This window comes from Glycine soja, chromosome 11 (genome assembly GCF_004193775.1).
Source record: "Glycine soja cultivar W05 chromosome 11, ASM419377v2, whole genome shotgun sequence".
In the NCBI taxonomy this organism is placed as follows: domain Eukaryota; kingdom Viridiplantae; phylum Streptophyta; class Magnoliopsida; order Fabales; family Fabaceae; genus Glycine; species Glycine soja.
The window spans coordinates 40,483,010-40,501,315 of NC_041012.1; the positions used below are offsets into that span (position 1 = coordinate 40,483,010).

Genomic DNA, 18,306 nt, shown 5'->3' on the forward strand with positions numbered 1-18,306 from the left:
TTAATTAAAAATATTTTTATTTTCATTTTTGAGGGAGCAGGATCATTACAAATCATTTTTAGCACAAACAGAATGCAAATTACAACTGGGATCTATGGAGGATATAGTTTACACATAACAAATGCTAGTATCACATTACTTGACACAAACTTTTCAACAATATATTCTTTATTATTTGGTGAAATTCATATGAAACTCACTAAATAAGGAATGGACCTACATCATTTAGTAAGACTCATGAATTTCATTCAATAACAAAGACTGTTGGAAAGAATGTTCATACAGAGTGTAGTTAACATACTTCATTACACATAATCAACACCTTTGAAGAAACACTCACAACAACAAAAGGTATCCATGTCAATATATGAACATTAACTTGACTGATTTTGTGAACAATGTGAATCTGGATTTGAGTGCATATGTATGCTGAATGGTCCATATTCCTTCCATCTATTTGGGAACTCGACTGTGAATGGTGAAAGCTGAAAGCCAGATGAGAAGGACAGTCACAATGCTGCCAAACAAAGCCACTGCTATGGAGCCAGCTAGATGCCTACAGAACTTGTCGTAGATGTTGCAAACTTTAATCCAACCCACATGGCTGTTGCCCTTTAAACCAATATATGCCACACTTCCTGCTGCTCCTGTTGCTGAGGCTGTTATCCCCAATATCAGCTGCACCGTGTCATGGTAGACAGTGTAAAGCAAGAGAGTTGAGAGAGAAGATGAATAAAAATGTGGAAAGAAAGGCTAATTGATTAATTACTGCATCCCAGAAGATAAAGTGGAGGAGGAACTTCAGTTTGAATCCTGGCTTCTGGATGACAGAGATAGATGCAAGAGCAGAAACAAGAGCATAAAGGCCAGAAACACTGAATGCAGCCACAAAATATCTGCACGTGTATCATATTATATGTTAAGTTAGAATTCTTAATAAGTGATCTTTAGAAGACTTGTTTGACAGGAAAAAAAAAAAGAAATCAAATAGAATGAGTCTTCATAATAATTGAATGTAAATGGAAGACTTTGGACCTTTAAATTAAAAATGAAAAAAAAAATGTTTGAGGAGCATGACCTCAGGAATATACCACAGAAAGAAAAAAAAAATTGCTCTGTGCGCTGCCAACATGGATATTTACCTTGTACTTGAGAAGCAGTTAATGGAGCCATGCGATTAATTATTTACTTTTGCAACAAAACTCATACTAAAGAAGGCCAGCATATTATTACACCCTTATTTTTTTATAGTAGTTGAGTCAAGAGGTTGATTTCTAAAGTGATTTTCATCTAGCAGGAAGAAGAAGGAGCACAGAGTTTGATAGTTGATACTCCTATATCCATAACTATCTCTCAGAACTCAATAACTTAGGGAAAAAGTTCAAGCAGTTGGAAATTTTTTTGTCTTAAGGTTGATATGCTTCATATTCATAGTGGCTGTGTTTCATCATTGATTCTTCCTTTGTATCAAGATATTTGATATCATATTACAAATAACCAAAAATAGTAAATCTGCAAGCAAAGAATTTGAATGATTCTCAACTTACACAAAAGCTGGTGAGTATTTGAACTTGGCTGGCTGCGGTAGAAGCACATCTTGGAAGAGCACTTGCTCTGTTTGATCACTGGAGACAATCACTGCAAGCGCCACCACCGATGCTGCCAGCAACAGAAATCTTAGGATCACATCAACTTTAGAGTAATCCACTTCGGCTGGAGGCAGCGGCAGAGTTGGTGATTTGTTCTCAGGGTCTGTAGTAGCCATGAAGTGCTGATCTGCAAGGTGGCTAATGAATTTGATTTGAATGGCAGGTAATAGTAGTAAACTTAGTGGGACTAGCAAGTTGCAACTAAGATAGAGATGCAGAATACAGATAGTTGAGCAATAATCTATTTGCTTATATATACATATAGATGGATTTGACCTTTGTGGGGAACCAATTGAACCAAAATGATGTAAAAGCAAATGAGTTGGAGTTCCCTGCTGGCTAAGTGATCTGGTTTTAACAGTTGCTTGTTAGTTGGTGCGTATGTGATGGAGTTATACTGTTAATAACGTTATTATACGTTACAATTTTGGATATGGCTTAGCACAAGGTTCACATAAAAGACATTTTTTGTCAGCTCAATTAACTTATGCATTACTACAAGAGGATTATGATTGACTTTGATTGGTAATGGGATTGGAAGGTTTTCCTTTTGTATTTAGCTATAGCATGGTTGTCAAGTTCTGTTACAACATGTGTCTGTATTTACAAGGCCAAAGAGCAGAGACATGTATAAAATTGTTACAAGGGTTAAATCCGTTGCTAGCTGTGGTCTTGCATCCTATACTCTTGTGTTTATTTATATAATGCATATATGAAATATAATTGAATAAATTGACAATCAAGGTTGATACGATAGAGAGAAATAAAAAGGAGCAAATATTTACAAATGTGTATCTCGACAGTGTTTATATGTTTTATGCATATTTTTCACTTTTTTTCCTTTTCCCTCTGCATTTTCATGAACGTGTGTATTATCTTGTTTCATTTATTTACGCTATTAACTTCTTTGAAAAAGAAAAGTTTCAAAACAACAAGCCATCTCATTTTCTACTGAAGTTTAATTCTAATGTTTCCAATAAAAAATAATTCTAAAACCACATTTATTTCATTAGGCAACATTGCAATTAAAGTTTAATAGAAAATGAGATGGCTTCTTAATTTAAACTATTTCTTTTTCAAAGAAGTTATCAGCATAAATAGTGTTTTAAGACAAAAATTGTAAACTTGAATCATGTTAGCAGATTCAGTGTAAATTTGGCTCAATGTTGAACAAAAAAAATGAAGAAATATATTATGGTCAAATAATGTCGAGTGAAATGTAAAAGAATGACTTTTGAAGTAACAATATAATTATAAAAAGTTGGTTTTAAAATTATAAAATAAAAATGTAAGTAATTTTGCTCGAACCTAACTAAGGTTATACAATTTGAGATACAAAAGGAATGTTGGCTTAGATTATATTTGCCAAACAACATATAGAGATAATTACTATTGGACTTGCAAAATTAAGATGGAGGGTAGGGCCAGGGTTATTCGCATCTCTTCTTAACTGCTTTGATAGAAATTTGAATGCTAGTTTAAACTTCCTTTCAAAGGTTTAATCAACCTCTAATGCTCTCGGAAAATATTCAAGACTAAGAATGGATAACTATCTTGACTGTATATATTAAAAAGAAAAAACTATCTAGAATGTACTTGTGTCAGTGTTCTCTCACACCTTCCACTTCTGTTTGAAATTAACTTAGGAAAATGATGTAAAGATGTGTTAACAATTTTTAATGAATAAATAATACACGCAAATATCGTTTACACTGCATCAAATAATAAATCATTAAGTGTAACAAATTTATTAATTTTTATAATAAGCATTTTAAATGCCATATTAAATATTATTCCTAATTAGTTAACAATTTAAATTTTTTACATTGACAATGTATGTTTATTAAACCTTTTTTTTAAAAAAATTTTATAACATTTAAATTACAAAGCAATCTAGCCGGCCGCCAATTAATTTAAGCTCAACTTATATTCATTTGTGGACTCCAATAGATTGAGTGTGGCTAGTCCACACTCTACTCATTCTAGTAGGTTTATATAGTTTTCTCCAATTTTGAGGAGGTTTTAGAAGAAGGGTAGGTTTTTAAAGAAATAATGAAAAAAGATTAAGATTACTTCTTTGATGTAATCCCTCTATTTTGAAATAATTTACCCGATCGAGATAGTAGATCGGTGAACCAGTAATTTATCTAATTTGATTCGATATATATTAAAAATTTAAATTTATATATGTATCTATTATATATAAGTATATAATTAACATTATTTGAGTAATAAAAGTTATCCAAACTCTAAAATCTAAAATAACAATTGATAATAATGAGACATCAAGACGACATTGTAGAGGTGATTTTTTTTTAATTTTTTATAAAACCGGCCGAGTCGGACCGGTCCAACTGGAATTCGATACATAATCGGCCGAGTTTGATCAGGTCATTCAAGGTTAATTGCATGATCGATCCAATAGTAAAACCGATCTGGTTAGGCCACTAGATTCCGATTGGATCGATCCGACCGACCGAGTCAAACCAGATATCACAACTATGTTTCCAATAGTATCCAAAATTCGATCACCATTTTCTTTAATGACACCTAACTAAAATCTTCTTTTTTCTTTTAATTTTTTCTTGTCAAAAGGTAACCATGACCATGTATATATACTGGGATTTACCTGCAGACTATATAGCATCTGTTTGGTATTCGATAAAAAAAAAAGAAGCCTAAAGACACACAAGTTATAAATATTTGCTTCAACAGATTCAGATCAATTCTGACGTGATGAAATACAAAACATTAAGAGTGCGTTTGGATAAAGAATTTTAACTGAGAAAAGTAATTTATCAGAGAATTTGAATTTCTGTAATTTAGAATTCATTGTTTGGATACTTTTTATGAAGAATTTAAAATTTTGGAATTTTAAAACAAAATTTTAAACAACTAAAAATTTGGAATTTCAATTTCCTTTTAAAAGGTGAGAAATTAAAATTCTCTTCTTACAGTCTTTTTCAAGAAACACAGTCTGAACTCCTAAAATATCGATTGGGTGTGAACATAGAGAAACACGTATAACTAACACACCAATCATATCTTCTCTTTTTTTTTTTCATTCATTTCTTTCATCCTCGTAATTTTAATTTTTTTTATCCAAACACACAATTTTGAAAATAAAAGAATTTTAATTTTAGTATTTAAAATTCTTAGAATTTAAAATTTCTCAGAATTTAAAATTTCTCTATCCAAACACACTCTAAATGAATCTCAATTTTCTTTTTCTTTCATTTATAATTGAAAAATAAATGTAATTCCAATTTCGCCATGGATAAAAAAAATCCAAATTTGCTAATCTTGACCAACATTAAAAAAAAGCAAATGAATGAACCAATTGACTATTTGCGTACTTATTACCAACGTAACCTTGTGAATGGAGTACTTTCTAGTGTCTTTACATCAATTAATTTTATACTAACTTAATTTCCAATACACAGTCTCTATTTTTTTAAGGAAAAAACAAAAATATAAATAAGTATATATGTGTAAGCAACAAGTGTATGCAAATAAAAGTGTGAAAATCAGCGAATGGCAATATAACAACTCGCAAGCGTACATTTAATCATTCAACTTCAAGGCTACAAGTTGATCAACTATTTTACCCATGTATGGAGATGGACAAAAAGTTTGACAAAATATTAATTTGAAGCTAGGTTCATTATCGCCCTTTTATTATCAACTTTATATTTCGCTGCTATTAGTTTTCCATCCCTATAATTATCTGACTCCTAGCAACTATAAAGATGCTCATAGTCAAAGCCGTAATTAATTTAATCATGAATTTTGGATTTTGTTGGCTAGATTCAATTGCTCAATCATGTATATGCTCAATTCAACCACACAAAATATCATTCTAAACCTTCATTTGACCTAAAAAAACTCAAAAATTATTTTTTCCCAACCAGCCTTTAATCCCACTTGAATACCATCGTTATCATCATCATTCTCCATCCAAACACATTCAGACTTTGAACCCAAATCTCTTCCATTCAACCCACCATAAACTCACCACTTTCTCTCTACTTATCCATTTTATTTTCTGAATTTCATACAAGTAAAAAAAAAATATTTGAAGATTCATCCTCAACCCTTGTGCAAATGGATTTATATCACAAGGTCCAAAGCCTCGTAAATTCATTAGTATTTCTAGGATGTAATAATTATTAATTATTAAAGTTGAGGCATGTGTCAACACCTTAACACCTTGCTGCCCATGCTTGTTGGTTACTAAAAGATTGAGACCTACTAGTGGGGATGAGTCTTTTGTTCTTCTCTCTCTGGACTTAATTATTCTTGCTTACTTATTTGTTTGATTCGGATTTGATTGGTTAGCTTGTATAGGTTAATCCATTTAATTTGTATAAGCACAATTTTGGCCGGTCTAATTGGTTTTGAAGTTGGGGTTGCTCAATTGGGTTTATATTCCTTGTGGTATATTAAAATGTATTATATCATTATCATTACAAGTAATTAAACGGTAAGAAACTTTATCATTCTCAAAGATTGGTCGTTAATTAATAACTAATCCACAAAGTCAATTGATAATAAGAACACACATATAGGATTTTCAAGTTTATGTGTGATTTGAAGAAAGTGCTATTGAATACAAAAAATTTTAAACTGCATATATAGTTGTTAGGGAATAAAGAAAAGGTAATCTAGTAAGATTAATCTAATATATATATGTTGTGTAAAAGAGCATTAATTTTGCCAAGGTCACATTACAGTAGAGATCCCCCACACTTGTCACGTTGCCAAGCAAGAAATGTCAATCATGTTAATATAAGTACGATTAGGTCATATGATCATTTATTTTTTCTTCACTGTTGATACATAAATTATTGGTTTTATCAATTGTTGATTTCTTTACCCGCTGTTCACACTTTTTAGTCTTTAGATATATTTTATTGTGGATTCCACAAGAATGTAAAATCCTTAATAAGAAATTCTTTAATCTTAAACTCAAAATTACTAGAAATTCTAATTATCTTACAAATGGCTTCATCATGTTTTAAAAAAATTTCCAGGCACTTGCACATGACTAATTAAAAACTTCGATTGATTTATGGGAACGAAAAAAAAGACTATTTTTTTACCTCTACGCATGAATTTTATGCTTTAAGTTCAAGCTACGTTTTAAAAATGCTAGTAATATATATGAAGCATTTCTATGGGAATCATAAATGAACTTGCATATTGAAATATCAAAATCTACATATTAATCGATTAATCAATTAATTTTTGTATTTTTTAGTGAAAAAATTACATTATCATATTAAGGCAGTTATTGGCACAATATAAACTGAATTATACCAACAATACTAACAAGCTAATATTTCCAATAACTTTATATATATATATATATATATATATAATTTTATTGGAATAAATTGATAGTTTGATTTGTTTTTACCGTTATTCAATTGATATACTATTGTACATAATTTGAATTTAACTTTTGTAATAATTACTTCAAAAAAATATCTAGAATGATTTCTAACTTAATTAGCGTATGTAGAAATAAATTTTGTTTAATTTACTCCACTTAATAATTTTCTAGGCACAATTAAATTTCATTATTTTAGCTATTAATTTTATAAATTCATTAAGTATATCAAATATATAAAAGTTCATATAATTTGAAAATCATTTAATATTTCCTCAATCATTTTTGTTTTAATGTATATTCTTATACTTTTTGTGATCGTCACAAATTCTAAAATTTTTGTATGATTCTTCAAAATTTATACAAATACTGAAAATAAAGTAAATTGCAATCATGCCAGTAGAGCTCCTTAGGAGGTAATTACCTGTGCCAAATCACTTGTTGATTTAAAGAATTCACCATCATTACGCATGGGCCATCCTAGAGAAAAGCAATTATAACACTGAGATATTATGGAACACATGGAAAGTGTACTCACATTGTGAAATATGTAGCATAGACACTCTGGCATGAAACGAACATTGGATGCTTCCCCGTAAACTATGTTTTCGTCCCAAGCATTTGCACCATGATTTGTAATTCTTGAAGAGATTTTTCATCACTGAATCAACAGCCCAATCATCGAGCTGATTTGGTAAAACCGAGAGTTAAACAAATGAAAAAAAAAAAAAAACATACAATTTAACTTCTAGCCAAAAGCAAAGCAGGCTACTCTGATAGCTACGATAAAAAAAGATTGATAATGTAATATTGACAAGAGTTCTCTTGATTGCAGTTTTATCTTTATTTAGTCCATTACGCTTTGCCTAAAACAGAAAAAGTGAGAGGCAGATACGTGCCAGGTTGAAAGGCTTGGGTTTAGGGTGTAGCCTTATATGAGAATTAGCAAGAAGCAAAATCAGATGCTCTCTCTGATTCCTGACGTTGTCCCTCTGCCCAAACCAAAGCAAACACAATAACAATTTAAGGAGATCAAACAAAAATCTAGGCAATCACAAATCTTCTTGTTCTGTTCACGCGCAAAATACATACCTGAAAGCCAAACATGGCTCTAAGCCAATCAAGCATGTCTAAATCTCCAGTTTTCTGCCTCTGTTGCTCAAATGAATAAGGCCAGTTCAAGCCACGAGTATTCCAAAGCGCAGAAACAGCAGCCTTAATCTAATAAAAAAGAAAGCCAGAGAACTCAATCGCTGTGCTGGTGCGTGCTGCAATTATAAACTTAATTTGAAAAATTTTGCATGCACTTACCCTCTCCAATCACTGTAGTAACAATGTCTTAAACTGCCTGATGCCACGCAACCAAAACCATCCAAAGATATATATAATAATGCACTTGAGATTGACGGTAACGTGGGAAATTAAAGAATCAAAATCTTGGATCGGAAAGAAAGGGGAATTAGGATCGAAATGAAGACATAGGTGAGTGTGAGAACGAACGAGTGGAAGAACACCGATTCCGGAGTGAGAGTGAGAGAAGCTAGAGAGCGAGATCAGTGCATGGCAATTCAACCGAAGTCCGTTTTCCTCTTCTCTTCTTGTCTATTTCTAACTCACCAATTTGTCAACCCAATATTTGGATTTTGGAACCAACTATCTCCCGTGCGCATTATATAGTGAAAATATTCATAACCTTCCAGTGAAAATATGCTCACGACCGCCTAATATGGTGGGTGAGCACACTCAATGATCCTCATTAAATTCTTCCAGAAGGTTACGCATTTTCAAAGCTTCTTCCAAATAATTATCCTAGAAGAAAATTTCAAATAAACCAATTTTAAGAGACATCCATTGTCAACTTGTTCAAGCTTCACATTTTATAATGTTTTACCTGGTTCATGTCGATAGCCTGAAGAGCTTCCCCTCTGGTAAAAATGATGGCATGATTTTTGTTTTCTGGCTTTCCTTCTCCTAACTTTGCTGGGCCTGGAAGCTTTATTCGATATATTTACTACAGAGGAGACACGGAAACAATCATTTCTAATAAACACTAGTAATTAACTACCTCTTCTTTTACATCAATATGCATTTACTTGGTCAAGATTGTCCACAGCTTTGACCAATACAGAATAATAAACTTTCTGTACTTTTCCACCTTCTCTTTCTTCAACTTCATCAATATATGCAACACGAAGTGAGGGATTGCTATAAATGAAGAACCAAAAATTAGATTCTTAAATTATGAACTAGAGAAACTAAAAGCCAAATTAGACTCTTCAATTTTATTTAACAAAAGGAGAACATACTTAACCATCAAATTCAGGATATCTGTTGCACGACAGTCTCCAGAGCGCTTCTGATTCCCATATTGCTGTCGGTTGCAGCATATGTGAATTTCAAGTCAGCCATAGCCTCTAAACGGGCATATAAGGATCTATGACTCTTTTTTTCTTCCTCGGATGGAACAGCAATAGCTTTATAGCCATCGAATATCTCTGCTCACAGGACAGAAATAACACACAATCTTATTAGCAGATAAATACTCTTTTTTATTTTTCAGGCACCATGAAGAATACGACAAGTACTTTTACGGGAAAGCATATTAATGAAGAAATGCTTGTTAAGAGTTGAAGGTATGTATACATAAGAAAAGACTGAGCCAACTGTTTGGAAAAAACTGTGAATCACAACCCCCCCCCCCCCTCCCCATTTTACCTACTATCTTTAGCTAAATATCTCAGAATAAAAGGAACTTAATCTTACCTTTTTCAGAAGCCATATCAAGAAATTCCTGGAGCTTTATTGCTCGCCGGTAGTACATCATTCCCCTAACTACATTAGAAGAGGAAAAAAATCAGTTGACCTGATCCAGCCTGAGGGGAGGGGAAAGGGAGTCACCATATACCTGTCCTACAAAGTGTTTGTCCTCTTAATGAGGCCCAGTGACGTAGCTGTAATATATTCTCCTCTTTCTCCCATATATCACTATCTTTCTTACACTCAAGTCGCTCCAAGAAGTTACTCCATTCCTCTGGCAACATTACTAAATTTTAGCCAGTCCATTCTCTATTAGCAATGCACAATTAAGTTATATTGTGAGTTATTACAAACCAGGGAAGATCTTTTGAAGGTAATACATGATTGACACACCATCTTCATTCTCAACCTCAATGTCATTCTTAGAATATACAGTCTCTACACCGTAGTATGGAGTTAGGACACTGAAAAGAAGAAACAAAAAAAGAGAGGCTATAAATAGGTACAGGGCAGCTTCAGCATGCATCAAATTTTGAATTTTATGCATAAAAAAATTCCTTGACAAAAAATGTTAAATAACTAAAAAAGGATATTTTGTGTCTACTGTATAAGATAATAATCCAATGATAGTTGAAGTCATCACATTGACACATTCTAAAGAAAACATCACATAACACTAACAGATGGATATGGCTTCTGTTCTATTGCCCTTGTTAGGATGTTGACATTTAATTTGCACAGTTTAGTGTGCAAAATAAAAACATGATGTTCCACCAGTTTATAATCTCTATAAGACATAACATGGGCACATATCTTTGTGGCCATGTAATCAAGAAATCTGCAGCAGACCTGAATGTGAGCATTTTACGTACTCGAGGAGCACGTGGCATATCCATGAACAATGAATTGGTAAAGAATGAAACCCTTCTGCGTACTTCACTGTTTGTTGGAACTTCAGCGGCAGTTTCCTTGACAGTCAAGAGTAGATAAAGACGTCTAATCTGAAACAACCACAATGATTCATTGGCTATATAGGCATTTGGATCTTTGAATAATAATATAAACTATAAAAAATAAAGAATTAAAATTGAAGTTACATCACTAAGTACCTGTTCCTCCCATTGTGCTGTAACCACAGGAGGGAATAGTATAGCAGGCTTTGCCTCTGTACCAGCAAAAACTTGCTGTCCGGTATCCTTACTACTTTGATGAAGTTCTGCCAATTCGCTGATGAACATCAAAAGTAAAAAATCAAGCATTATTATTTTCAATGAAAGATCCATGAGCTATCATAATAATGTATTCCAAATTCAGTGGCTTAAAGTTAAACCGACCGGATTTCATTCACCATCATATCTGTGACCACTTCTAACATGTCTTGCAGCAAGACCACCACTGTACCCCGCTTGGATGGATCTCCATTTTTCTGAGACAAGAAATCAGTGCACAAGTTTCCAAATATAATGGTTAAAGACAAGACACAATTCAAGAATATGAACTACATATATAGTTAGTTTTGTTTTGAATGGCTCACCATGATTTCCACAAGCTCCACGGACTTCTTACAATGGGAGGGTAGAAAGCCCATACGGAAATTTGTAAGAAGTGTACTCTTTGAGATGTTGCTCTCGACTTCTTTGATGATTGAGGAAATTATACCGGTTCATCACAATTGATTCAGAAGTACGATAAGAATTTAATTGAATTAAATATTCATAGCTTCAATTGTATGTGCTACTTAAGAAAACAGCAAACAGCTGATAAGAAAAAAATCAAATGATCCTCTGTACTTCAATATGCAATTATGAATTAATATGGCTCAAATTAATATTGATTACTCAAGTTAGCGGTTAGCCATTCCTTCATTCATTTATTTACTCAGTGTAGTCAAAGTAGCTCAGAAATAGATCTAAAATCTAGCTAGAGTATAAAAGGAAAAATAAAAATACTTGGTGTAATTGCTATTCAGGAAATTCAAAAAGACTGATAGACCACATGAACAAATTTGAAGTCTTTGTACAAAAACAGATCTAAGCAGGATAGAAGATTAATGAAACTGGGTCTAATTTGCACCAATAAAAAAGAATATAATCCATTAATCTTGAATAGCCCTTTTGGCATGAAGTGTAAACTAAATTCAAATGCACCAACACAAGATGCCAACAGATACCTTTTTTCAGTTTCTCCTATCACTAAATCATGTAGAACATGTTTAAAGGATTCATAGCATTCAATAACAACACATTTCATATATTCATCAGCACATATGCGCTTCCAAAGATCAGAGTCCCTCCCTCGAAACTGAGTTGCCATATCCAGTGCTACAGTAATCTGTAAAGTCTGACAGCGTCAATCATATAGACTGATAATAAACATATGAATACTGAAATTGAATCACATTAACCTACCTTGCTTGCAAGCAAAAATGGTGGCCACTGAATTATTTTCAGATTATGACCCACCCAATGAGTAAGGAACTAGCAAAAGATCCATCTCCCTGGAGTCACGCAAACATAGTTTAGTCCTAAATAGGAGATGGGCAGAAAATTGAAAAGATAGAAAAGAAAGCAGCTAAAGAGATTGGATGTAAGGTCCTTTGATACCATCTTGAAATATGAGGAGAGAAGAATAATTAAGAACCTAATAAAAGATTAGATATTTCTCTGAAAATTAATTTGAATAATTAAGAACCTAATACATTTGTTTCCAAATATTGTGAAAGACACATAAAGAAACAGATAGCAAGGAAAAAAAATACCCTTCCATATGCATTGTAATCAAGGGAACTCCAAAGAAGGTCGGCCATGTCTTTCTTGAGAAATCTCCGCACCGCGCTCCTTTTCTTGGGTTTGTTAACTTCAACAGAGATTTGCTGTTTCACATTTTAATTTCATCATCATTATTGTTATTTTAAGAAGAAAATAAAAAAGGAAAGGAGGGAAACAGAGAAGGTTTATTACCACTTGGAATAGAATTTGGGCTTGAATAGCGCATGCAACATTTTCACTCCCGAGAATCCGAATATACGAAGCTGGAAAAGTGAAAAACGGGTTCTTGCAGAGAGGGTATGTTCTTGTGAAATCAAGAATGAAGAGACTCTTGTGAGGGATGGAATGGAACCGAAGAAGAAAGAGCTTGGAAAAAAGAGTTGCTTTATCAGCAAGAAAGAATGTAGAGAGAGAGAGAGAAATGGGAGCAATAAAAAGGTTAGTGAAAATGGAATGGAATGGAAGCTGGAAAAGTGAAAAACGGGTTCTTGCAGAGAGGGTATGCTCTTGTGAAATCAAGAATGAAGAGACTCTTGTGAGGAATGGAATGGAACTGAAGAAGGAAGTGCTTTATCAGCAAGAAAGAATGTAGAGAGAGAGAAATGGGAGCAATAAGAAGGTTTGTGAAAATGGTAAGGAGGAGAAGGTATTAATGCGAGAAAAGGAGAGAGACAAAGGGTCCTGCAGAATGAATATCTATGAATTCACTAGATGAAAAGAAAGAAAGAAGCAAAGGCACGTAAGAGAGTGTTGTTCCTTTGTCACGATCCACAAAATATATAAAAGGGAATCCTTTCCCCTTGTTGTAGTGCGCAGTCAATGCTCAATCAAAATAAAAAAAATAAAATTACATTACTCTTAACTCTAAGAATTGCATGAATAAGAGGGAGTTAAAACAAGGTTGTAAAGAACCATGTCCATAAAAAGGATCAGGCACCCCCTTGGGTCCTACACTTTTGAATAAAAAAGAATATTTAAGAATTCTTGAAGTAATAGTTAATTTTGTTCATTTATTTATTATTATTATTACTGTAAAATATATGAAAATAAAAAAATAGTTAGATATTACTTCAAAAGTGATTTTATTCAAAAGTGTAGGACCCAAGTGATTTTATTCAAAAGTAAAATATATGAATATAAATAGAGCAATAAAGCTCCAGGCATTGTGTACTACCGGCGAGCAATAAAGCTCTGAAAAAGCTAAGATTAAGTTCCTTTTATTCTGAGATATTTAGCTAAATCTAGTAGGTAAAATGGGGGGGGGGGGGGGGTTGTGATCAGCTTTGGGTTCGAACTCTATTATCCAAATACGGGGCTGGGCAGATCTAATTAATGGCAGAGACAGGCCGTGGCATTCTCAATGGTGGAAGGACCTCCGAAAGCTAGTTAAGCAGCCTGAATTTAACCCTATTATCCAGCACATGGAGTGGAAGGTAGGGGATGGGAGTCTAATAAATTTCTGGAAGGACAAGTGGTTGGGGACTGTTTCTAACCTGGAACAGCAGTTTAATAAGATGTTTCTCATCAGCAGACAGCAGAATAGTAAGATTTGCAATATGGGTAGCTTATCCCATGGTATATGGTGCTGGGATTTAAAATGGAGAAGAAACCTCTTTGATCATGAACAGGCAGAAGCTGTGGCATTCATGGAGCTAATCAACAATGTCCATATCCAACCTCATATGAAGGATTCCTTGTGCTGGTCAGCAGATCCTTCGGGCATCTACTCTTCTAAGTCAGCCTACAGATTGCTAATTTCTGTCAACAGAGATCTCCCTCAGCCCAAATATCTACAATTCGTTTTGGAGACTTAACATCCCCCCAAGAGCTGCGATTTTTGCTTGGAGAATTCTAAAAAACAGATTACCCACTAGATACAATCTTTTAAAAAGAAATGTATCCATTCCAGACCACACCTGCCCTTTATGTAGATCTCATCAAGAGGAAGCTGGTCACCTGTTTTTCCATTGTAAAGTCACTACTGTTTTATGGTGGGAGTCCATGAGCTGGAATAAGATGGTTGGTTCCTTAGCAGCATCCCCAGCAGATCACTATATTCAATTCTGTGATGGTTTTGGAGCTGCCAATAATCAAACTCGATGGCGTTGTTGGTGGATTGCTTTAACTTTCACAATATGGCAGCATAGGAATTCTATGGTTTTCCAAGGCAAGAGTTTCGAACCTCCAAAAGTGATGGAAGATTCCTTATTCCTTTTGTGGTCTTGGCTAAAAACCAGAGACAAGAACTTTAGTGACTCCTTTAACTACTGGTCGTCCAATATAGTGCGTTATTTTGGCTAACTGAATTTCTTCAGTTATGTATGGGAAGGGTGTATCTGAGTTTCTCAGTCTTGTTTTGATGGGCTTTTTATTTTCTTATGTGTTCACAGATGTATCAATCACCAGCAGTACCTCTGGTGCTGCTGTGTTTCTTTGAGATTATATATATATATATATATATATATATATATATATATATATAATATTTGTGGCCCTTCAAAAAAAACTATAAGGGGAATTGTGTAAAGTATTAAATAGTCAGCATTGACATAGAAAATAAATTTGTCTTGGTATCAAGCTGAAATTCCTTTGGTATTAAATATTAACCATGGATTGACATTGCGTGGTACATTCCCATGGATACCTTTTGGGAAGAGAGCCACCGTGTAACCCACACGCATGAATTAATATAAAATATATATATGATCAAATTATTAGTCTTTTAGGAGAAAATTTTCCACTGACTTGCTCTATAGTAATGTAAATTCTATGGAAGAATTTCTTGGCATTTAGGTTGGAATTAGGACTCCCATCAACTTAAATACTTTCCAAGTACGGTAATAGGTATCAGATTAAGCTACAGAGTAAAGACTAAATAAACTTAGAAAATTAGTAAAATGAGAAATATAACAGTTTATAATTGAATAGTAAAATGGGAGTCTATCAGATTAAGCTAAATGAGAAATAAAACAGTTTAAAAACTAAATACATATACCAGCCTTGACGAGGGACTATAAAAATTGTAATGTCAATTTAACTGAAATTTGAAAGTTCCTTTGTTCTAGTGTTTTCCTGACTATATTTCACAATGTTTCATAGTGATGTGTGTCCTCAGTGATTATTATTTTGTTTATCCTGGGATCTTCAGTCTTGGGGAGGGAACTCCGGTGAATATTATTAGTAGCCACCCATTAAGTTTGCTGAATGCCAGATTTGCTTTTTGTCAACTTATGTCTTTGGTTTATTGACTTTTTTTTTTTTATAATTACTGTTTGCAGGATTTGAAGTGCTTTGTCTTCTCTCTCATTTCACTTCATTTCAAGATCAAGCCTATATAATCTGTTTGCAATATTATGCATTCATCCTCTGAGAAATTTGTACTTGTTTAACAACCATCACTTTTTTTTTCGAGTTTGACATCTGATAGAGTGACTTTATAATCATGAATATGATTTGGTTCTGTATTGGGGGTTACATGGATTGCAACTTTTAGATTTGAGGGTATAGCCCTTGTACCAAAGTGTTGATTGGATTGGTTTTAATGTATGGTGTAACATCTCATTTTTCATGAAATAAATTAATAAGATTTTTCATTTAAAATAATTAGAGTTTTAGAAAAAAATTATGAAGTTTTTGTAATTAAATAAATAAGGAGAAATAATTTTATTGAAATAATGGTTCGATGGAAAATAAAAAGGATATTTGATTTATTCATTTGATAAGAAATAAAATAGAGTATTTGTTTATAAAATAATAAAAATAAAGAAAAATAGAGTAAATAATAGACTGGGAGTACCTAGTTATAAATAGAGACATGTTAGGTATTTTTTAGATTGACGATAGTCTCTGAGCTTTCTCTTGTTCTTAATTTCGTTTTCATTTCCCCTCCTTCCAAAATCCTCTCTTTTTCCTGCATATACTAAAACCTATCTTAGTAAAATGACGATCTTAGACTTGTTAACCGTTGGATCGTTGTAAGATTTGAGCATCAAGTTTGGAATTCATTTCTGAATATTTTTACTGTTGGAAATTGTGAAAAAATGTTGGAGGTGATAGAAATTCCTTTCGCATCGTAACTTTTTTCCTTTCCTGTAGAAACTCAAAATATGTCCTAATGAAACTACGATCTCGGACTCGTTAACCGTTGGATCGTTGTGAAATTTGGACACCAGGTTGACAATTCATTTCCACACATCTTCATTGTTGGGATTTGCAAAATAATATATGGGGAGGGAGAAATACTCATTGCACGCAAAGTGGAATGAAAGTTTCAATCTCTTCTCCTCCTCTCTAACGTTTGGAAACCTTATCAGAGCAACCAGAGGAAAAGCTTGAGGAATGTCAGAGAATTGTTAGAGATGTCGCTATTGCTATTGGAAGACACATGAGCTCGCTTAGAAGTAAGGGATGAGTTTATCGCAATTGAGGTTAGAATGGACATATGTAGGAATCTTTAGGGGATCAAATTGAGGTTTATTTTGGGATGTTTATTGTATTGAAATTCTTGTTGTATGATTATGTGAAATTGTTTGAGGGGTTTTACTGTCCGTGGATTGAGAAACATTTTTGTATAATTTTTTTGTGTTTTTGATAGGATTAACATGATAAATAGTTATATTGGGATCATGAAATTGTGTATAAGTGATAAATTAAATATGTGATGAATTGTGGAATAACATGTTGCTTTGAAATTATAATATTATTATTGAGATTGAGTATACGTGCAAAGTTGAACATGCATTAATTTGTGAGATACACACAAACATGTGATGATGGATTGTGACATTATGAGATGTGAAATTGTGAACATGAGATTTAGTTGTGAATAAGTGTGTGGTTAACACTTGATGTGAAAATACTTGTGTTGTGAGCTGTGAATTATACAATAATCCGATCAGTGTTTACCTTGAGAAAAATGTTTATGCGCAATGTTAAAGAGAAAGTGTATGATTCCTAGTTATGAACCTAAAGTGTTAAATTGTAGCGTAATGTGTTAAACGTGTTTGAAACACGAGTGTGAGATCATGAATATTGTATAATTCATGAGCAGTGTCTGCTTATAATGTTGTTGTTGAAATCGAGTATAAGTACAAAGTTAAACATGTGTTAATTTGTGAGATACACGTAAACATGTGATGGTGGATTGTGACATTATGAGATGTTAAATTGTGGACATGAGATTTGGTTGTGAATAAGTGTGTTAACACTTGATGTGATAATACTTGTGTTATAAACTGTGAATTATACAATAATCCGACCAGTGTTTACCTTGAGAAAAATGTTTATGTATAGTGTTAAAGGAAAAGTATAGGTTTCCTTGTTATGAACCCGTGTTAAATTGTAGCGCAATGTGTTAAACGTGTTTGAAACACGAGTGTGAGGTCATGGGTATTGTATAATTCATGAGTAGTGTCTGTGTGTAAAAAAATTGCTTTAGGAGTTGGACTTAAATCAGGAAGGTGAAGCCCTAATGGATTTTTTGGAGTCTAGACCTTAGGGGTAAAGACACTCGGTTTGAGTATTTTTTTAAGATGGTTTTTTCCGATGAAAATTTGTAACAAAATTGAACATACTAACAAATGTTGTCTCTATATATTGCACCAAACACTATAATTAAAATACATGGGAGAAAATGTCACACTTAAGTTCATTAGGTGTTTCATATGTGCCCATACTGGATGTGAATGGAACTAAAGATTGACCCTAAAACGATCTGTCTAGACCATCAAAAACTTTCAAC

General features: G+C 33.1%; 2 protein-coding genes and 1 non-coding gene across 4 annotated transcripts; all 3 read right to left on the bottom strand.

Annotated features, from left to right (window-relative positions):
• Positions 1-42: 42 nt before the first annotated feature.
• LOC114376219 (CASP-like protein 1D2) lies at positions 43-9,246 on the bottom strand. Its single transcript, XM_028334213.1, has 9 exons — positions 9,135-9,246; positions 8,933-9,052; positions 8,353-8,850; positions 8,134-8,262; positions 7,941-8,033; positions 7,580-7,727; positions 1,548-1,776; positions 770-896; positions 43-678 (listed from the first exon to the last, which is right to left on the bottom strand). The coding sequence occupies exons 4-9, from the start codon at positions 8,167-8,169 to the stop codon at positions 454-456; spliced, it is 858 nt and encodes a 285-aa protein (XP_028190014.1). The 5' UTR covers positions 8,170-8,262; positions 8,353-8,850; positions 8,933-9,052; positions 9,135-9,246; the 3' UTR covers positions 43-453.
• LOC114376218 (callose synthase 5-like) lies at positions 9,141-13,567 on the bottom strand. Of its 2 annotated transcripts, none has more exons than XM_028334211.1 (13): positions 12,759-13,567; positions 12,557-12,670; positions 12,207-12,295; positions 11,969-12,129; positions 11,333-11,430; positions 11,133-11,224; positions 10,908-11,025; positions 10,648-10,799; positions 10,153-10,262; positions 9,947-10,072; positions 9,805-9,873; positions 9,348-9,536; positions 9,141-9,246 (listed from the first exon to the last, which is right to left on the bottom strand). In XM_028334211.1, exons 5-12 carry the CDS (start codon positions 11,384-11,386, stop codon positions 9,361-9,363), a joined length of 897 nt encoding a protein of 298 aa, XP_028190012.1. In that variant the 5' UTR covers positions 11,387-11,430; positions 11,969-12,129; positions 12,207-12,295; positions 12,557-12,670; positions 12,759-13,567; the 3' UTR covers positions 9,141-9,246; positions 9,348-9,360. The 2 variants fall into 2 exon arrangements, with proteins under 2 accessions (XP_028190012.1, XP_028190011.1); XM_028334210.1 differs by having other exon boundaries at positions 11,333-11,433.
• Positions 9,796-9,876, bottom strand: LOC114377736. Its single transcript, XR_003659173.1, has one exon. It is a non-coding gene; the product is annotated as a small nucleolar RNA J33 (small nucleolar RNA).
• Positions 13,568-18,306: the final 4,739 nt, after the last annotated feature.